The following is a 22,324-nucleotide window of genomic DNA, read 5'->3' as shown; positions in this document are numbered from 1 at the left end:
TAAATCCTTTGATCCAAAGAATAATTTGCTAAATGAGAAAGACATAATCACAAGGCAAGAGAAAAGGAAGGTGTCTGGGATGACATTTTTGCTCTTCAAAGACAAATACACATTCTGAAGTGTGTTATTCAGAGTCAATTGTTTGAAAATACAACTTGAACAATTGGGTTCAAGCAAGCAGTTGTCAACATAGATATCTGTTTTTAGAATTTAAAAATCCTAGTTTCCATCACAAAGACACTCTAATTACCAGCAGGATGCTTGATGCCTATATACTGAATCCTAAAACTGATGGTTAAAGTGGTGTCCAGAACATGAAATCCTACCCTCTCTCAACACTGTGTAGAATAAATGAGGTTTAGTACGGCTTAATGTTGATGTTCCTTGGTGCAATATTATTACTAAGACTGTGAAATTATGGAGGGACTTTATGACTATCACAGACAATGGCTGTTTTTGTCTACTTGCTGTTGCATTTACTGTTCATGAGAGGAGGAAGTACCTTATTACATTCAGGAACTTATTACCTCTATTCTCTCACTTCACTCAAGTGAATGTAATGGAGTTTGTCACTCACAGTACTTATTTCACTCTAACACGTAGAAGATATCACAAGGGTTGGCCAGCAGTAGTTTCTATTCCCTAAGGAAAGAAACTGTCCAAGGCATAAATATATGACCAAATTAGGTCAATATGTAGGGTTCCCTGTGTTTTTCAGACTGCTGGCTCATGAGTATTAAATCTACAGAGGAAAGAAGAAAACGTATTTTTTGGGGGGGTTACTAGCATACAAAGATTAATCAACACATGGACAGTCAGCTATGAGAGTGAACTCATCATGGAATGAATAGAGATAAAAGATGAAATAGAAAAATCCAGAAAGTCCCTATCCTTGTTCCCAGAGGCTTCTGACTCTTTTAATGGATACGTCAGCTATTACATTTCTTTTATAAGGTAGAGTAGTGTAAATTGACTTCATGATGTTTGTATAATATAGACTTTGTCCATTCATTCATCCACCCACTATCCATACATTCATCCATTCACCATTCATCCATCCTCCATCCATCTATCTACCCATTGGTCCATTAACTTATCCATTTTCCATCCACCCACTCATCCATGTACTTATACTCTATCTACCCACTTTCACTGTGTATGTACACAAAGCTGACCAGGTTTTCAGGTTATGTTTAGGTGCCTCAGAGGTATCCAGTCTACTAGATAAAGCAACTGAGAAACAAGTATATTACGTAATCATCAGTACTGTGAAGGACACTTAAGCAGGATCAAAGGGAAAGAGACTGATGAGGCAAGAGTGAAGAGTCAGAAAAGGTCACTTTTGGCAGGGGACATCAGGCAGAATCCCAAGAGAAGTAGGCAGGAGAGCCATATGAAGTCATACACAAAGAGTTTTTGGCTGAAGGCGACTGCTCTAAGACAAGATCATGTGTGTGCTGGGTTAACTGAGCTCACTTTGTACTCACAAACACTGAGGGCATTAATGACTGACACTTTAGGACATTCCTCCCTAACAGAGTAGAAGGAAGCTGAAACCCCTTCTCTGGCTATTTTTGTGTTGATGGCATTGTAAGATGTGTGAGCGTTTTAGATCAACTCTTTGAAGGTAGCATGAAGATAAAGTTGGTTGTTATTTAGTCACTCAGCAAATATTTATGGGGTACATTTATATTTCAGGCATAAGTTTAGCTTCAATACTGATGTGTGTGCATGTGTGTGTAACATAATGTATATATGCATTCATATATGCTTTATTACAAAAGTTTTGAATCCCAACCAAAGTCATCACAATGGATATACTCAAACCAGGTAAGAAGAGATGGGAGGAGCCAGCTGCTTCCATTTATGTAAGATTGTACAGCACGGCATATCAACTGTTCATCTCCCTGTGAGCCTATCTTTTTGTTTTGGTTAATCACAGGATCATACACACCAAGAACGAAGTGCACCATTATCAGAGCCAACTGTTCAGTCAACTATATGAATTCAGCTGGGCTTACGTTCCACAAGCAAGTCCACATGAACCAAAACAGTCAAGAAAGCCCTAAGTAAACAATCATGTTGTAAGCAAGCAAGAACTTGAGTTCCCACAACTAAGCTGACTAGCTGACTAAATGATTCCATTTCTTACCCTCAAGACTGCATCTGGATCTAGAAAGAAACAGGAAACATAACTGTTTCCTTATGTTGTCAAACAAACAAACGTGGGCTGTGTGTTCCAGGAGGAGGCAATAAGATGAGCTTCAGATTTCACTCTGACTATATGGAGATAATAATGTGAGACTGGAATGTCTGTTGATTGGCAGCCTACTGAAGAAGCTAATTATAAGGCAGCCAATGAAGAGGAGCAAGTTTTCATTTAAAGCATCTGCTTATTGTTGAGCATTCTGTTGTCATCTTGTTCCCTTCCTTCTCAGGGGAAGGAATTGAGTTTGTCCTTCCTCGAGATCTACAGGCTGTGCACTTATACTTGCTCCCATCGTTTCCCTCACCAATCTGCCAGCCCTACCTGACTACTGTTCAAATACTGGATAAAGAGGATTTAATGGCTTCTATAACCAGCTTTGATCTTCTCTGAGGAGGATGAAATAGCAATACCCAAGTCTAACCCTAAAAAAAAAAAATCAGGGAATAGATTTTCCTTTGCACCTTGGCAGAGTGGGGGGTTCTTGAAAAGGCACAAATATGTTGGGAGCCATATTTCAGAGAACCTCTTTTCCATACCCAGAGAAACAGCACTAGAAAAGTTTCAAATGAATTTATTTGATCCTCAATTAAACCAGAAGCATAAAATCCAATTTGGAATAATATACAGTAGTCCCAACTATGGTTTCAGTTACCTTCAGTTAACTATAGTTCAAAAATACTACATGGAAAGTTCCAGAAAACATTCCATAAGTTTAAATCAAGTACTTCTCTGAGTAGTGTGTTGTCATCTCTTATCATCTCACACTATTTTTTCAAAGTGAATCATCTTGCTTTATAACCTAGAACAGGGTCCAGATGTTGGGTACCTTCTACAGAGGGGTAAGAAGTTGAGAAAAGTAGCCATACATAACCCTGAGCCTCTTCTTGCCTCTGCAGCAGCCCGCAATGCACATGGCTTACTGGAAAGCCTCATGGTTATGGGGAATCTGTGTTTGCTTTCTAAAGTGCCATCTGTGATGTGAGCCCAAGAAGCAAATGGAGAAAAGTACAATGGTAAACATTTTTTAAAAATATGTGCATTGATGTTTTGCCTTCATGTATGTCTGTGGGAAGGTGTCAGATCTTGGAGTTAAAGATAGTTGCTAGCTGACCTTTGGCTTTTGGCAACTGAACCCGGGTCCCCTGGAAGAGCAGTCAGTGCTCTTGACCACTGAGCCATCTCTCCAGCCCCAGTGGCAAACATTTTCACACTTAGATCTGACTTTGAATTTGGGTTTTGCTACCTAGTTCTTGTATCATTCTGGAGAACAGCTAAACTTTTCTGAGTCCCTGACTCCTTGTTCACCAAGGAGAATAATCGGGCTTATCTCATGTGGTGATTGTAAGGATCAAGTGAGATAACCTGCTCAGAGCCTAGCTCTGAGGAGACAGACGTTCACTATGTAGCTGTTGCTGTTATTCATACTAAGTTGTCCTTAACTAAATTCACATGAAAATGTCAGAGGAATCAGTGTTCAGCAACAGAGTGAGCACCAAAGACTAGCTTGTGACCAACATGGCTATCTAGCAGCTTCCCACCATGTAGAACTGAACCCTCCCCAAAAACAACGGTGAAAGGAGGGGCTTCATAATCAGAAATGTACCTGGCTGCTGCTTCCAGTTGTTCTTTCCTATAAAAGGGGGAGAAAAAGAAAAAAAAGTAAATAGCATGACGTGGTTGCATCTTGCCCCACAGTTTGCCTAACTGATTCACTTGGAAGGTAGATCAGGGCAGTTGGAATAAAGAAGCATTCTGGAACAAGATGGTGGGTATGGAAGGGAACCAAAGCATGAGGTGGGCTTTGCCATGTGCTCCAAGCCCCTGCTGCCACAATTTGGTCCTGTGTTTCTAAGTTTGTCTTAGCTGCTCATTCATCAAGAAAACGAGTGAGGGCCTACTCAACCCCAGGATTCACAGCTCGATTCAGAAGGTTTGTTTTGTGGTAGAGACAGATCAGGAAATCAGGACTGCCATTGTAGTTGCTGTACTCCAACCCCGCCCTGCCACCATGGCCAAAAATGTTACCACCGTGCATGTTGACTGGATAGTAAATTGTTTCATGTCTCTTCTCTTATCAGGTATTATTTTAAGCGCTATTTATGAATTTGTCAATTAAGCCTTATAACAACACTAAGAACTAAATACTACCATCATACCATTTTTCTGTTGAGAAGGCTGAGGGACAGAAAGTTTAATAAATTGCCTAAGGTCTCAGACACAAAGAAGTGAAGCTCAGATCCCAACCCAGGCAGTGTGTCTCCAGAGCATGCCCTGTAGTGATGGGGCTAGTTGAACACGCTGACCACATATTCACCATTTTGAGCCTTTGCACAGCTCTGTCTAGAATTCTCTACCCATTTTCTCTACCTGGAGCATTCTTGTTCATCCATCAATTCCCCCAGGCTGGACCTCAATCCAGACAGAGTGTTCTAGCACTGGGGTCATCCATGGTGGATTTCTCTGGCTATAATTTCAGAGCTCAGTAGCTTTCTTTCCCCTTTTGTTTTCATCAGCTTTCATACATCTCACCAGTGCAGACTTCATAACCTTCCATGAATCAGGTACCAAGACAGATACTGTCATACATTTACTCAGTTTCACCCTTATGACACCAACCCCTTCAGAAATGGGCAATGTTTAGATAAATCACCCTTGACCTGTGGGATGCAGGCGAGGATGCATCAGAGTATCACATACTTCTCTCTAAAATAGCTGTTTCTTCCCAGACACACAATGGAAGATCAAAAGCTCTGGGCAGAAGAACTGGGTTCCAATCTTTTTTCCAGCATGTACTTGCTGGATCAAATCAGGTATCATTCTCAGTGTTCTGACTTTTCACTTACAAAAATGGTCACAAGGGATGGAGAAAGAGAGGATCAGGAGAAACCACAAATGAAGACAAGATTCCTTTCTGACATAACAATATTGCTCTGGAGTTAGTGTGTTGAATGATGCCCAACTTCGAGAATATACTCAGAATCACTACACTGTTCTCAGTAATATGTATCTCAATAAAAATTATTGTTAAAATGTATATAAAAGGAAAAAAAATCCTTTGGGAAGCAGGTTAGGACACATTAGCGTACCTGCTTTTCCTCTGTTACTAGCATATGGTGTGGGTTGGCATTCAGGGACATTCTTTTCCCAAAGGACTGTCTCGTTTCAGAGTGGTTGCTAAGTGAGTTTCTCTAGTGACTCTGTACTTTTGTCCTTGAAAAACAAAACAAGAAAGAAATGTTCCCTCTTAGTCTAAAAGCCATTCCCACATCACAGCAGCTGTCTGCAGCACAATGTAGCCCTCAAGTGTCTGACAGCCAGGACAATGTTGTATTTATAATAAATCAACCAAAAAGAATAGGCCCATTGCCAAGGCCTTGGGATGCACAGCTAATGAAAATCATCTTGGCTCTACATTCGGTCTGGGTCCACATGTTCTTGGTTTTGAGTCCAAGGTCATTCTGTTTTCTTAAAGGGAGAGATACTGGCCCATTCTAGGAAGGCTCTGATTTATAATATCCCAGCCCCTAATCAATAATAGCAGTAAGAGAGTTCTAAAAACACAATTAGCAACATCCGAGCAAGTAAGTTTAATTAAGTTAGAAGATACAGTGAGTAACCCAAACTTAGTCCTTTATTTAATTATTCATCTATTGCCTCTTACCTCTTCCACAAGTCACCAGTCCCCTTTATCTTTCTCAGAGCCTCTCTCTCTTCTCCCTTCTTAGTGCTTCTACCTTGGCTCATGCCATCAGACTTCCCTGAGAAGTGAAAGCCCAGTGAAGGTGAGGTAGGAAAGGTTTTCTGGGACTGGGCTTGCAATTCTCCAAGGTCATGGTCAGGTTCCATATTTCCATGTTGGTTATGATCAATGATTGTAAAGTTTTTAAATTAAGCAATGAGTCCATAAATCCAGAACCCTTCTATTTCCTTAAATCTTTTAAAATTGATTGGTGTGTATGTGTGTGTGTGTGTGTGTGTGTACACATGTACTTGGAGGAGTCAGTTCTTTCCTTCTACATGGGTATTAAATTTAGGTCATTAGGCTTAGTGGCAAGTGCCTTTAGCCACCGAGCCATCTTGTTGGCCAAATTTCCTTAAATCCTTAGCACAATGTAGTGGTGAATATAAAAGGATAAATGGAGGCAGTATTCATAAGTCAGCCATAGATTATCTACTGAGTGTGTGGGAGAGTTGGGTAGGTGTTGAGAGAGCCACTTACCTACTGTTGGGTTATATTATGGTTCACTGAAATGGCAGGTACTTGTTTGTGGAACATGCTTCAGTAAACATAGTTCAGGGCAGACTCTACTCCAGTAATGACATAACTTTGCCTCTACCTTTTCTCCTAAGTCAAGAGTTCTAGAATTCTAACATCTATCTATATCCAGAAGTCTAGGCTCAAGACCACAGCATCAAAACACTAAAAAGGAAGAGTCTACTTGAGAATCCAGGCAGTGAGAAAAGCATGGGCTTCAGAAAACTATCAAAATGTCCAAGAATTCTGAGTCCTAGGTCATTGATTGGTAAGTAGAACTTAGTATCATCAACCATTCATCTTGCTACTCAGTGTTCACCATGAACCATTATGATAAAATGAAACTATGGCTCCTCCTGGTCAAGATGGGTTTACCACCACATTTCTATCATAATTTCTGAAGGTGTATGTTAGGTTTATATGTTCAAAACAATGTCAATAACTCTAACATACCCCTACATTTGTGAAGACTGACTTATCTCAGAGGACCTGTTAGCATTAAATGAAACACAGATATTTGGAAAGCAGTGGATATCACTGCATGTTACGTTCCTTTCTCTTCTCCTTATGCTAGCCATGGGAAGAGGCTATCCACCCCTTGGGCTTTTAGTTCAATTTTCCAACTCTGAGAACATGAAACACTATTAACGGATTTCCAATGAACTCCTTGGTCATCCTTGCCCTTCTTCCCTTGGTTGAAATGGTCTGTGAGTGTAGGCTATGACCAGGTCAATGAATCATCAGTCTGCTGGGATAGCTGATTGTACTGGCCTCAGTTTCCTCTGTCCTCAGATTCTGTTCATACAGCCATTTCCTAGTGCCTTGCTGTTTACCTTTATCTGCTCACTGGAGCATATTTTAAGATTCATGGTACATAGAGGGCTTTGGAAACTAGTGATATCTGGTTTTACTTCTGAGGATTCAGACTTAATTAGGCCAAGTATATCTGAATACCAAGGTTCTGCTGTTTTTGTTTGCTTAATTTCCCAATGATGTTAATATGTGGTCCATCTTGGGGGCCATTCCCTATTGCCTTAGAAGATACTCTCTAGCAAACCATGAGACCATGACACAAAGAATAGACTGTGGTAAAGAAGGTCAAACATACTCTGAGCACTCAGACAAGTGACTACTTGCCTGAAGAATGGGAAAGAGACAACTGATTCATAAAATCTCCAGGTTGCCACCAGGTCAATCCTATTGGGGTTGGTAGCATAATATCTCCAGGCAGCCTGAGGAGGAAAAAAAAGAGGAAACAGAATGACATGGGTATCACATGAAATGTTCACACAGCATCCTATGACATTCAAACAACCTTTAAGCTCTTGACTCTTAAGAATTTGAATGTCCATCTAGGGAGGACTCAGAGAAGCAGAGGCTCTTGGCTTCTAATAGCTTCTTTGGAGTAAAAACTTGACCATTTTAGAGCTATGATAAGTGCTGTGGTGAGCTGGGACATGGAACGACAAATTGAGATAGAGAGGAGGATAGAAAATCCCTGAAAGAAATGGTTATTCTTTCCAGAGAGTTCCTTGAGACTGTTTAGTCAATTACACAGGAAAATAAAGTCTTTGGTGCTACTTCCGAGTATAAGAGAGACTGGGAGCTGGCTCTCATAGACTGAGCTTCTGGGATACTCTGATGGTTTGCAACTTGAGGGCATAAAAGAACAAGCAGACTTTGAATATTGAGGCTGGCATAGAAACCAGACTGTGTTGGATGCTACCATGCTGTATCAGTCCCACAGACCCACAGAAGTACCTACTGCAACTAGATACAAGCTCTGGGTGAATGGCAATGTCCTCAATACTCAGGAAGGCACAGTGAGGGCACACTAATTTCCTATTTACTATGCCCCCTGCTCTCAACAGCCCATACAATCATGATACAGACTCCCTGTGATGCCTAAGGGGGAGCAGTTACTCCTGTTTTATCCCTCTTATTACTCTGTCTACAGTTGGAGGAGTAACCATGATGGACAGAACCAGGTATCCAACATCTCCTGTTGAGGGTCAGGACAAACTGGTGAAGTAGCCAATATTTTGTACACCTTTGGTTCCCCCCCCCCCCCTCTCTCTCTCCCTCTCCTCATGGGCTTTCTACTGCTGACAGATAGGAGGTGATCACAACACTCCTTGTAGCTCACTAAGTACCTGGTTTTTGGTCAGCTATCTCTTTTCAGTGGGTCACTGGATCAATCCTATGATGGGAAGAAGAATGAAAAGGAGGCTAAGAAAAGTCACAGGCCTAAGCCAAATTCTTCACTCCAAGATTATCAGGGGAAAAAAAAGATCAAATGGTTTTACCCATGAGTACTTAGAGTACTTGAGTAGCTTAGAATTTGGGTGAAAAATGGTAAGGCTTTCACTGACAACACACATAGAGTGAGTAGGCAACCACGGTGATGTCTATAATCACCCACAAAGGAGCAAATGCCAGCTGGTCCTCTCCTGCCTAGGGATGGGCTTTTGTTCTTCCTCTCTCTCTCTCTGTCTCTCTCACTGTCTCTGTCTCTGTCTCTGTCTCTCTCTCTCTCTCTCTCTCTCACACACACACACACTCACACACTCACACCCCTGGACCCATCCTAGTTCACCCCCAGGCACACAGACCTGGATGAGCTCAGCGGCTGGCTTCCTTCTCTTCTCAAAGTGCTTCTGACGGTGCTGCTCCTGTACCTTGAGTGCCAGTCCTGAGCCAAGGATGCCCTGCAAGGAGACGTCAAACCTGGGTCAGCTGCCCTGGGCTCTGCACTGCACTCAGCATCCCAGCCTCATTTCCGGGGTAGCAGAGAAGGTGTGGTTCAATGACACTCTGGAGCCCATGTTGGCATTTGAATGTGAAATGTCACCCACAGGTTCATGGGATTGAACCCTTGGTCCTTATCTGATGGCCCTTTAGGAAGGTTGTGGAACCTTGAGGAGCCTTATTGGAGGAATTAAGTCACTGGAGGTGGGTCTAGGTGTTTGTGGTGATATTTTATTTGTGCTGAAATGTGGCGATATTTTATTTGTATGTTAATAAATAAAGTTTGCCTGGAGATCAGAGGTCATAGCCAGCCATAAACAAAAGTCATGCAGTGGTGGTACACACCCTTAATCCAATCGCATGGCAGGCCATCTCTGTGTGTTCAAGGACACAGCCAAGTGTGGTGACACATGCCTTTAATCCCAGTACCAACTATAGAGATCTGGAGGTCTGTATAGACAGGAAGTGACAAGGAAGTGAGGTGGCTGGGTTAAGAGCCAATGAGAAGGCAGAACAGCAAGACAATAAAGGTGCAGGTTAGACAGGAAGAAGCTGGTTTTCTTGGAAAGCTATGGCGACATGGTGAGTTAAGGTTAGTTGGTGGCTATCACTCTGATCTCTACGGCTTTTACCCCTGTATTTGGCTCTGTGTTTCTTATTTAATAAGACTGTTTAGAAATTCATCTACAGGTCTTCTGTAGCCTGGCCCTATGGCTTGTCCACTCTGCTTCCTGACTGTACATGTGATGTGACCAGTTGCTTCCTCCTCCTGCCACCATGCCTTCCTGGATACTATGTACTGTATCCTCTTAAACTGTAAGCCAAAAAGAAATCTTCCTCTACTTGCCAGGCATTTTGGTCATAGCAATGAGATGAGATTTTTGCAGTGGCGATACTAGATGGAGGACAGAAGGGAAGAAGCCTTTTTTTTTTTTTTTTTTTTTTTTTTCTCCTGGAGTAAAGAGTCTGGTTAAGTGAAACTAGCCTGAAGCCAAAAATGTCTGGCTTCCAATCTGATAGCCACAGACCAGATGTGAGGCCCTGTATAAGGCTCTTATCTATGCTCTATCTTTCTATAGGGTCACTGGATCATAGTACTTACCTCACAATGATCTCAGGAAAAACCTAGATGATAAATAGGAATTGTTCCAGAAAGGGATGCCACACAGAATAGATGCCCTGCATATGCTAATTGAATTTTAAAGTATTTTAGCTGCTTGAATTGCCCCTTGGGACATGTACTACCTGCAGAATATCCAAGAATTGAATCTACTTTGATTTTCAGGTCAGAGACCCATGTGGACTAAGTAGACAGACTTAGTAGATAGACACATTCAATATGAAAGCGAATTAGAGGTGGTACCACATCCAGCCCATCCAGCCCATCATTTGCCAGTTTCACAGATGAGCAAACAGGTTTAAGATCATAGTAAAAGTCAAATAGCTGATGAAAATACATGTAAGTTTGCCAGTAATGGAGAAAGAAATTCTCTAGTGAAGGAACGGGGATGGAGGAGCAGCAGAGGGGTTGTGGTTTAAGAACACTTTCTTCAAGCTGCACAACTAGGAGCCAGGCTTTAGAACTGGCCTGGCTTGGGGTTCCTGACTCTACATCCCAGGAATGTTTACTAACCTTTAATTGAGCCTCAGTTTTTAACTCATATTATTGGCAGGAAGACCAAACGAGATGATGCAGATAAAACATTTGGCATGATTTGGACACACACTGATTCCAGGGTGAGAGAGCCTTCTGTTTTTACTCTCATGATACCACCTTTTGGGGATCTTTCAACATGTCAAGAACTACTCTTGAGAGAACTAAAAAACATTCAAAAATTGAAGGCAGCAAGTGTCAGGCCAAAGAAAGGAAATTCAGATGTGAAATACCTGTTCTGTGTAAGGTTTTGGGCATCAACAGATGAAGACAGAACCTTTGGCCCCAAGGGTTTGAGGGCAGGCAGAGATGGAAACCTGTAAACCCGCATGGAGTCAGAATGGGAGGGGTCTACTGACACTGACTGAAGATGGCAGTACCGGGTCTTAGAAAACAATGGGGCCGCTGGGCGGTGGTGGCGCACGCCTTTAATCCCAGCACTCAGGAGGCAGAGGCAGGTGGATCTCTGTGAGTTCGAGGCCAGCCTGGTCTATAGAGTGAGATCCAGGACAGGCACCAAAACTACACAGAGAAACCCTGTCTTGAAAAACAAACAAAAAGAAAGAAAGAAAGAAAGAAAGAAAGAAAGAAAGAAAGAAAGAAAGAAAGAAAGAAAGAAAGAAAGAAAACAAGGGGGCATTTGAAGATCACTCCTGGTGGTGAGAGGAAGCAACACAAGCCACCATGGGAGAGGGGTGAGATATACCATGCCTGAGGTAACAGCTGGTAAAATCCAGGATGTGGAGCGAAGGATACAGAAGGGTGAAATTTGAGGCCAGGGATGTGAGCTGGCTCTAGGCAGTAAAGGGAACTTCCTGTCACACACTGAAAGAACTTACTGCTGGAAGGGCAAAAAAGGAGACGCCAATTAAGGAAAAGGTGGCAGCAATCAGACGTCCTTCCCAGGTTTTAGGTGTCTTGTCTCCATAGCCGATGGTGGCCAGTGTTATCTGAAAAGGAGAAGAGTGCAAAGTGGGTTTCCCCAGGTAGGGGACGTTCTCTCTCTCTCTCTCTCTCTCTCTCTCTCTCTCTCTCTCTCTCTCTCTCTCTCTCTCTCTCTCTGTGTTTATATAGTTGCTCCTCTATACTCATTGATTCCACATCTTTGGATTTAACCAACTGTGCTTCACATTTTTTAATAAATTTCACATATTTTGAAAATTTTGAATTTAAAATATTTGAATAAAAACAAAGGGTAATTTTACAATGAAAATAATACAAATAAGAACTATAGCACACCAATTATATACACAGTATTGACATGTCATTAGGCACTAAAAGTAATCTAGAGATGATTTAAATACATAGGAGGATGTGTGTGGCTCGTATACAAATGCTACAACGTTTTCTAGAAGGGACAAGCATCTACATATTTTGACATCTTCAGAGAAGCAGAAAAAAATTGAAATCAATTTCCTGTTTACACCAAGGAATGACTGTACTTGTGAATGTGTGGATTTATGTACAGCCATGTTACGAATTGTGTTTGTGAGTGTATTTGTATATATCATCACATGTACATGTCTCTCTGTCCATATGTCTGTCCTGAGTAGTAGATTCCAGTGTGTGTTTATGTGTTTATTGAGACCACAGTTCGCAATACCATGGCCTCTGCAGCCATCTGCCTGCCTTCCAATCTCAAGTGCTTTAAATGAATTATTAAACTAACTTAACTTCTATGGCTCTTGCCTCCTGTTTCTTGCCTAAATTTTTTCACTTTTTCAAAAAAGACTAACAACAGGTGTTTGGGCTCAAAGTACATTAGTAAGTACTGACAACTTAGCATAGTGATGTGGAGCAAACATGACTTCAGTAAGTGCCAGATTTCGTACCTTTGTGTGGCTGTGCACGTCTATATGGGCCTTCAGCTCTGTGTGTCATGCATATATCTGGTACTGTGTTTGTGTACCATGGCTTGGCTGATGACTGCCCATGACTAACGAGGCCAGGTCCCAGGAAACCATGCAAATAGACTGTTCTGAGCTCTAGTTTCCTCAAGCTCTATACAAAACTGTTCTAGGTACTTCTTCATCAGTAGAAACTTCTCGTTTCCTCTCTGTAGATCTGATGGTGGAAGTGGTCCACTTTTGGATGCAGAATGAAGCTGACTGAGTGTGTCTATGCTCTGCCTTTCGCCTCCCTATGTATCTCGCAGTCAAGTTTCCATAGAACCTCCCCAGGGTTGCCTTTCAACAAAGGTGACTCACCAGGCCCCACCACAGAGCATCTGCATAGGTCTCAAACTCCTCTTTCATCTCCTCTCCTTGTGCGTCCACCTCTGGCACATCCTTCTCCACCAGGTAGACAAGAAATGAAGAAAGGATGAGTGTCAGGAAGCCGATGTACCAGGCAGTAATGAGTTCCTGGAACAGCGAACAAAAGAGGGAATCAGTGGGAAGCCCTCAGATGGAAGCTTGACCTAGGCAGTCTGGAATTGGAGTCCATGTTTACCAGCTTTCTTTTCTGAGTCTCATCCCTCATCAGTGAAAAACAGGACCAAGATTACGAACATTTCCATCAACTACTAGAATGTTGTAGGCTCTAGGAGAAGAGGAAAACTCCATTCTAGGTGACCTGCTGTCACAACCCAGGAGGTTTTATGGGAAGGTGAGTGATCAGGAGAAATTGGTTATTGTCAGAGACAAGCTCAGAGTTTGGGAGACTTCATGTGTTACAGAACTGTACCCAGCAGGGCAAAAGCTCAACTTTATGTGCAGATTAGTGGCAAAATGCAGCTAATATGACCCAGAAGACAAGGTCACAGACAGGGACACATTCCTGCCAACATGTCACTGTATGATCCAAGGGAGAACTATATTTTCCTATCTCTGCGTAACATCTTAATTTTCAAAATTAAGAAAAAAAAACTAGGCCAAAAGAGTCCTGTAGGTGTTCTGGATTCCAATGGTGGAATTCAGACAAACTATTGTTATGTTAAATGATCTTGCATATCAGAATATATGAAAAGTAAAATATAAGAGGCATATGAGACCTGTGATTTCATGGATACTGTCACACAATAAGATGTAAACAAGGACAAGTGTTAAAAGGAAACACGATAGTAAGGAGCATAGAGAGACAAGTCCATCCCTGGAGTTTCAAAAGCCCTGAATGGATGGAGGTGATGATCTATAGTGGGTCTTTATTGCTTTAAGTCTTCCTAGGTTCTCCTGTCACGGTTTAGCATGGTGGAGCGGATGAGTCACAACAACGGGTGAACATGATCTGGATGTAAAGTTTGTGTTCTTGCTGAGGCATCTCAGAGAGATGTCGTTGGCACAGCTGTCCTTCCTGGGGCGGTCCACTGTCAGCCTGCTGCCTTTAGACAGGAGAGTTTCACTGACAGGTTGCCTCTCTTATCACCTTGGCTCACAGAGTCCCCGCTGCCCATACTACCCTGTCTGTTGGGCCAGATGAAGAGCCCCCTAGTCATCAACATTCACCCATAACCTTCATTACGATATTTTCCAGGATCATTTTATCCCACTAGAGAGTGTTGTGAACTGAATGGGAACTACCCTTCATAGGCTCAGGTCTGGAACACTTCCTTCCCGGCTGGTGGTGCTAATTTCCATGGTGGTGGAAGCCATGAAGACTTTTTGGAAGTGGGGCTTAGCTGGCAAAAGTAGGTCACTAGGGGTAGGTCTTTGAAAGTCTTCCTTGGTTCCAAATTCCTGTCTTTTTTTTTTTTTTTTTGGGGGGGGGGTTTCGAGACAGGGTTTCTCTGTGTAGCTTTGCGCCTTTCCTGGAACTCGCTTTGGAGACCAGGCTGACCTCGAACTCACAGAGATCCGCCTGCCTCTGCCTCCTGAGTGCTGGGATTAAAGGCGTGCGCCACCACCGCCCGGCTCCAAATTCCTGTCTTAATCTCCACTTCCTGGTCTGCTGTGATGTGAATGGCCTCCATCACACAGCCCTGCTGCCACAGACTCACTGCTCTGTCAAACCTTCCCCATAACAACATACCGAAACTCCCTGAAACAGTAAGTCAAAACGCATCTTTCCTTCCTCTCTGTTCTTTTAAGGGGGGCATTGTGTAAGAGCAGTGTCAAGGTAACAGCGAGAGTTCGGAGGTGTTTCCTTCATAGCGTCACTGTTTTTTAATAAGTCCGCTTCTCTAACTCCGTTAGGTTTCTCTGCTCATAGTCTTGTCTTCCCCACAGCCTCACATGCACACTGCACTTATGTAAGTTCACACATGCGAAGCAGGAGGTTCTCCTCTGAGGGTCTGCCCTGAAGGAGATAGGAGAGCAGAAAGAGACTGTGTATTCCTTCTCTGACGGCTGTCTGAACACCTGCCTCTTGCTTTGTAGCTCTGTCTCCCAGGCTCCTGCAAGCCAGAAGATTCACTGGTTGCTTCTTTAGAAACAGCGGCTCGATCACGTGCAGCATGCAGATACGCCAGCTGTGCTGGATTATTAAGAGGGGGTCTAATAGCTGACACTGGGAATTCAAATGGGCTCTTCAAGGGATCCCTGACTTTATATAATTTTCACCAGCAGCTCTGTGGCAGAGCCTGTTCCTCCACATGCCAAGGATCCTAGTGGTTAGCCCTGGGATCAAGGGATTGGTGTCCAACCAGTGTTGGGAAGCAACAGAAGCAAATGCTTTCCCATGTTTGAAAATATGCTCTGCAGGATCTGCAAGGCCTCCTTTTCCTGCCTTGGTGACTCAGGGCTCAGTTTCCTGACACATGAGATCCAGCTAGCTTACCTGACACAAGAAGCATGAACCAGCATCACGTGCCAGGTTGGTAGAGACCCTGGGGTGTATTTGTCCTGGGAGCCGTGCTTGGCCTATCCTAACTATAGGATCAGCTTTAGAAGTTTCACCCTCGCAACATGGGCTTCCATCTCTGTATTTCTGAATGGCAGAGGAATCAAGCACAGAACTTGGCCCAGAGTGAAAATAATGGATTTAAAAATCCCCCGAAGTGACACAGAGTTTGGATCAAAATTAGTCTGTGCAACTCCCAGACCTTCCCCTCCTGTCCCATGCTGCCTGTGTGAGCTCGCTCTACCCTTTCAACCACGTGGAGGTACAGATATTACCTCTGAGCTGCTAAATCCTCAATGGTCATCCCTACTTCAGAAATGAGGAAACCGAAGGCCAATGAAGGGTGAGTGATTTAACCAGGTATTCATACAGTGGAGCTGAGACCTAAGCCCAGGTCTGCCTGTGGTCCACATCTTCTCTGGACCACACCCGCATACACTTCTCTCTCCATTTCCTCCTCCTCTCTCGTTATTATCATTATCGTCAGTGTTGGCAGCATGACTACCCGCAGGGACACTATAGGAAGAGGTGACATAGAAAGGCACAAGTAGGAGAGAAGCCTGCGTCACTTCATGGCTTCTCTGTTACACTTACTTTGCTGTGGGCACAAATAGCTGAGCCCAGGAGCTTCCAGGTGCCACCCCTCCTGTCCATTCGAAGCATGCGCAGGATCTGCAGGAAGCGGAGGCTTCGCAGGGAGGTGGCCAGGACATTGCCCTGGTTTCCCACGGCAACCACTGGCACTGAGGCAATCAGCACGAAGATGTCTGGTAAAGAGGGCAGACCGTGGCAGAGAACAGGGAGAAGGTCATGCAGAGGAAAGACACCATCTTAAGTGCTGTCTGTGGACTGATGAACATGTGTCCAGCGGGGGCTGGCCTGAGCAACTGTGTTGAATTTGACATCAACTGCCAGTAGTAATGGATTGTGCTGTGGATGATGAGAAACAGTAACTCTGAGCACAAGTGACTTCCCAGGAGTTAGAGAAAGACCCCACTAGACTTCAACTCTGGCTCTAGAGCTCAGAGGTACAATTTCTCAAGGACCCTTGCGTGGCACTTGGCATTTGGTATCAGATGAGTTGAGGAGAAGAGGAAATTGGGGCTTGCTCAGGATAAAGAAGTGAAGCCTGACTCTCAGAGACTGTTTTAAGGGTTTTTTTGTTTGTTTGTTTGTTTGTTTTTTCTGAGTAAGCAGGATATAAAATGGGAACTTGGGTGTGATTTATTGAGTGATTAGTCCAGGGGCACTGGATTCTCCCAGAATTGTTATATTGGGGTGGCGTGGTGGTTTGAATGAGAATGGACACCATAGGCTCATGTATTTGATTGCTTGGTCCCAGTTAGTGGAACTGTTTGGGAAGGATTAGGAAGTGCGGTAGGAGAAGGTGCAGCCTTATTGGAGGGGTGTGTTACTTGGGGAGGTGGGCTTTGAGGTTTCAAAAGCCCACACCAGGCCCAGTTGCTTTCTCTCTCTCTCTCTCTCTCTCTCTCTCTCTCTCTCTCTCTCTCTCTCTCTCTCTCTCTCTCTCTCTCTCTCCCGGCCTGCTGCCTGTATATCAGGATATAAGCTCTTAGCTACTGCTCCAGCATTATGCCCATCACTGGGCTCCCAACCATGATGGTTATGGACTAACTTTCAGAAACTGTAAGCAAGCCCCAAGTAAATGCTTTCTTTAAAAAGTTGCCTTGGTCACAGTGTTTCACTACAACAACAGAATAGTAACCAAGACCAGTGGGATCTGCTGCTCACTGATTATGAAACTGGAAGAACTCAATTTTGTGAACTTCAGTTTCAATCTCTGTAAAACAGGCAAAATGTGGTCTGGTCTGAGAGAAGTGCACTCTCAGTCATCAATGGTGTGGCACTTCCTACCCCTGATGGCCTAGCAGACACAGGTGATTTAAGCTACATTAGTGAATGAGTGTGCTACTAGTCTAGGTACTGGAGACACACACTACCTGGTGCTCTGTGGCTTCCTTACAACCCAAATGCTAATAGTGAGCCCAGTCCCCAACTACTGAGATTCACTGCCCTTATCACATCTCAAGGAATAATCCCAGGAGATGGATTTTCAACACCAGATAATTTTTCACTCTCTGCATCCATACGACTTCCTTCTAGAAAGAGTGTAGGGGAGGACTGAGGCCACCACTTGACTCCGTTGTCAGGGCTTACCCAACATGCACAGGGGCTTCCTGGCAAACTTCAGCCTTCCACGCCAGCCTTTGTATCGACAGCAACATCCGGCGGCCCATATCCTCAAAGCAAACTCAGCTCCAAAGACGAAAATAGCAAATGTTTCCTGTGTGGAAGAGCATATGGAGTGAGGTTACCCAGTACCCAGTGTCAGGACTCCTGAGAGCAGAAGAACTGGGTTTCTGTTGCTGCTGCTCTAGTGGTGAGCATGCTGGGGACAGGGAGAAGAAAGGGGTAGGTGAGCCACCTCTGTCCAGTTTTTTTGTTTGTTTGTTTTTCTGGTTTTTTTTTTCTTTTTTTTTTTTTTTTTCCAGAGCTGAGGACCGAACCCAGGACCTTGCGCTTGCTAGGCAAGTGCTCTACCACTGAGCTAAATCCCCAACCCCTCTCTATCCAGTTTTTAAGCACTCCTGTCTTCATCTTGGCACATTAACTATCCAAGCCAAATGAATCTGTGCCCGCTTCTTTTCCAAAGATTCCATTCCAACCAATCATTTGGAAAGTCCCCTGAATTTATTAAAAATCCCTAAGGAGTAAAGTCAAACACAATCTGCCAATGCCATCCAGGATGCTCAGACACTGGCAGGACTAGCTGGCCAATGTTGCTCGCCTTAGCTTTTGGGCCAGCCATTGCCTCAAGAATTTCTTAGTATCATCCTCGGTTTTTACATTTTGAGAAATCAAAGGAGGGTCAGGGTTTAGAATGGAATGAACCTTTAGGTAAATTTTTGGAGGGCCAGAAAGCTATGGGTTATCATTTAATACATGATGGTTTTAGCTTGCACTTGTGTGCCCCTTGTTTCTGTCCAGAACAGTGGATGGTCATGAGGAAGTCCACACCTATGGCACACCTGGCCAGGCAAGGGAAGCATTGCTTTTTCTTGGACCTAGACTTGGCTAGGCTAGAGACATTAGGAAGCTGCAGTCCAGGAGAATAGTTTCCAGAGGTTGACTCCCTACAGCTGAAAGTGGCCTAGCTTCCATCCTGGAGTACAGGGCCAATGGCCCATAGCTCACCAGCAGCAAAAGCCAGTCTCCAGACACAGTCTCGTACTCCTTGAAGGTGGTGAGCACTGCCAGAATCAAGCATCCCAGGACAATCAGAAACCTAGAGGGAAAGAGGAAGGAAGGAGCTTGAGTCCTGGCTGGTCCAGCAAGCAATGGCAAGAAAGGGTCAGTGAGGACACTGGACAGTGTCACGTGCTTCTCAGGTTAACCCATTCATTCCCCACAGCGACCTTGAAGGTAGGTAAGACGAAGGCTGAAGAGGTTAAGCAAGGTGCATGCTGTTAATTAACCAGCTACTCCACAGAATCAGTTACTTAGACGTTTTGATTTTTCGTGTCCTGGAACACATTTTCTGTTCAACACACCTGATGATCCACCAAACTAAATTTGCACCCCAAACCTTGTCTAGGAATTTAACCAGAATCACTAACCCCTTCAATGTGTTAGGCCTTTTATTTGAAATGAATAACTCCGAAATCTACCCACTTGGAGCCGCAAATCCTCTTCTCAGGGGACAGCAAGGATGATGGTGATGTCGATGATGTCTAGACCAGCACCCCTTATCACTACATTTGGTCAGCACCTGTCACCTGCTCTTTCACACATGCCAGCTCATCATCCTTAAAGTGACTCTCAAGGCCAACATGATCACTCTCCTGCTGCAGGATTTTTAAGACTAACATGATGTAAAATGTTCAATGCTTGGTCTTACAACACAAGACAGCAACCCAGCTCTGTGAAATTTGCCTTGAGTTGCCATTGAGCATGGAAGTGTATGCAGAGGCTGGGAGAGTGTACAAAGAGAAATTTGATGTTCCAAGCTGAACTCATGTTCCAGAAATAGGAGCCTTTACTCAAGCTGTCGCCCTCTTCCTCCATCTTGCATCTGGTAAACCTGGGGATGACTCCACAAGACATGCGTGACTGTTCTCAGTGAGTCATGCCCTTGTAATACTGCCTCATTGGAGTACAAGCAGACCCCAAATCTCATTCCTCCTTTGCTTGCTTCAGTGTACGGCAAAGACCACTAGATAGTCAAGCCTGTGACTGCAGCACACTGCGTGGATCCCCATCTACACAGAATAGAGCTAGAGAATCTCTTGCTGGCCTTGTAAAGGGCCTGTGGGGGGTTGAATGTGGCAAAGAGCTGCTGTGGCTCATGAGGTCTGACCTCTGCTCCCAGTTCATGATAACATGAAAGTGGAATCTGCCCTACAACACCAAGAATTGGTCATCAACCATCCAGAAAGAAACATAGCCCTCCCAAACATCAACTGCTGCTCTGCAAAGCTTCAGCCTAAGACCCAATTGGATTACTGATGCTCAGAGACTGAGGTACAGAGAGAAATGGTATCATTACAATTCACTAAGATAGAAGCAATTTGTTATACAGAGTGATAGAAAATTCAGTGTGGGTTGGGAATCTGCCAAGTGCATCTAACTTTCAGAGTTGGATGACCATACAGTCTAGGTTGCTTGGCCTGTCACATCCCACTCCTGGACAGCAGAGAATGTACCAGCTCCTGTCTGTATCCAGTGACTACCTCATGTCTCAGCGCTCTAAGTAATCCACAGTTGCTTAAAGAAGGCATTGAAGTGACTTCAGTAATTCCCTGTTGCAGAAATCAAAGACACGAAACACACACACACACACACACACACACACACACACACACACACACACACACACGCATGCATGCACGCACACACATGCATATGCACACACAGTATCTATGTATAATATAACAGCCTTCCTTTATCTGTGGTTGCTTTTTGTGGTTTCAGTCATTCAATATTTGCCTAGTCTGAAAATATTAAATGCAAACTCCAGAAACCAGTCATTGATGGATATTAAATTATTTTATTACAATTTATTACTGTAAGTGTTCTACTTTATGCCAGGTATTGCCATTAATCTTTTACTGTGCTTACTTTGTAAATTAAGCTTTATCATAGGCGTGCAGTATATATAGAAAAGTATAGTATGAGTAGTTTGGTTCTCTCTTCCATTTGGGCATTCACAGGGCATCCTTGCACATATATACTATGGACAGTGGAGACATCTGTATCTACACCTGTGGACAGAGTCAGCTCAACAAGGACTGTGGTCAGTGGTTGCTGTCATGGTTAGCAATAGAGGAGGGGTGAGGGGATAAGAGGCTCCTGAAAGAGAATCTTCCTGGTGGCCTCATCAGGACTGAAGAGGTTGATGGGGAAGAGTAAGAGGACCACAGTGAGGATCTTGTTGCTAGGAAATATTAAAAACAGATGGTCAAGAGGCTGTGCAGTAGCCTTGGACCCAAGAAGAAGAGAAGCTTCATGTGGACCTGCTGAATTTGAGGTCCAAGTGAAACGCTACATTGTGCCATAAAACCCCAAGTTCAAAGTTGACAAGAGAGGTTGCTCTCCTATGGAGCTCTAACAGTCAGGGAGAGGAAAGTGGAGTATTCAATCTCCCACCATTCAATTTCAGCATAGTTCTTAACAGCCCATAGCATGCAGAACCTGGACTGTGCCAGCAGGGGGCAGCCAACCACCACACAACTAGTTATGCATGTCCTTCCTCAGCGGAGTTATTGGGATCTACTCTCTGAGACTGGAGAAAGACCAGTAATTTATGGAATATAAATCATCTAGGAAGCCCTTCCAACCCTGAGAAGAGGAGACATTTTTTTTTCAGCTTCTTGCAAATTTCAAAATGTCTTTAAAATAACTCGATTTCAGCAGTCAGTCTTGATGACAGAGGCCAGAAGTGTCTGGGCAGCTGCATCCCTGCCCTCCATTTCCTTTCTGTCTCTTGCACTGTAGGTGCCTCACTGACCCCTTCTTTTCCCTTTGCCAATTTTGGCTCCCTTTCTATAGCCTTGACTGCCTCCTTCCCTTCCCCCTCACTACCTTGCTCATCCCAATGTCTCTTCCTCCACTTTTTCTCTTTCCTCCCACCTTCTGCTCTGCTCACATCCTCTCCCTCCCCTCTATGGTCTTCAGTTTCAGAACAAGAGATTTGGGCAGAGATCCCTGTGGAGATCCACCAGAGCCTTTGTGTTTACAGTACCAGGCTGTGTTTGAGAGCAATGCTGGTCAGTGTCAAGGCTATCTGCATGCCCATTGGCACCCCTGTTTCTCCCTCAGCACTCTTTCCTCATCCTCTACCATCTTTCAGCCAAGGTGGAGCTCAAGGAGTCAGGGGAGAGACATGGAAGGGTCACTTTGAATTGCACACCCTTCTAAACTGTACGGCTTTGATGATCAGTACAAGGGCCAGTGCACGCTGTCCAGGTAAGCTCAGTACCAGACCTCCACCAGGCAGCACACAGGAGGACACAGGCAGCTTTTTAGACAGGGAGGTGAAGGAGGACCAGCCATGTCACTGAGCTAAAGAGATGGAAAATGCCCACATTATGTTGCCACTCCATGTGGTGTTTCTCCTGAGAACATCAGAGGGGGCGTGGAAGTGTCACTATTTCATATACAT

General features: G+C 43.9%; 1 protein-coding gene across 1 annotated transcript in view; it reads right to left on the bottom strand.

Moving 5' to 3' along the window:
* Kcnq3 (potassium voltage-gated channel subfamily Q member 3) overlaps positions 1-22,324 on the bottom strand; it is a 296,401-nt gene that overhangs the window by 19,275 nt on the left and 254,802 nt on the right. The window contains exons 2-9 of the mRNA XM_059247045.1: positions 18,859-18,949; positions 17,821-17,947; positions 16,237-16,409; positions 13,074-13,229; positions 11,706-11,816; positions 9,077-9,172; positions 7,602-7,696; positions 3,813-3,839 (exon numbers count right to left, since the gene is read on the bottom strand). Of these exons, the coding sequence (XP_059103028.1) occupies positions 3,813-3,839; positions 7,602-7,696; positions 9,077-9,172; positions 11,706-11,816; positions 13,074-13,229; positions 16,237-16,409; positions 17,821-17,947; positions 18,859-18,949 (876 nt within the window). The remainder of the gene's footprint in view (positions 1-3,812; positions 3,840-7,601; positions 7,697-9,076; positions 9,173-11,705; positions 11,817-13,073; positions 13,230-16,236; positions 16,410-17,820; positions 17,948-18,858; positions 18,950-22,324) is intronic.

This window comes from Peromyscus eremicus, chromosome 20 (assembly GCF_949786415.1).
Source record: "Peromyscus eremicus chromosome 20, PerEre_H2_v1, whole genome shotgun sequence".
NCBI lineage: Eukaryota > Metazoa > Chordata > Mammalia > Rodentia > Cricetidae > Peromyscus > Peromyscus eremicus.
This window is presented reverse-complemented; position numbering and strand designations above follow the sequence as displayed.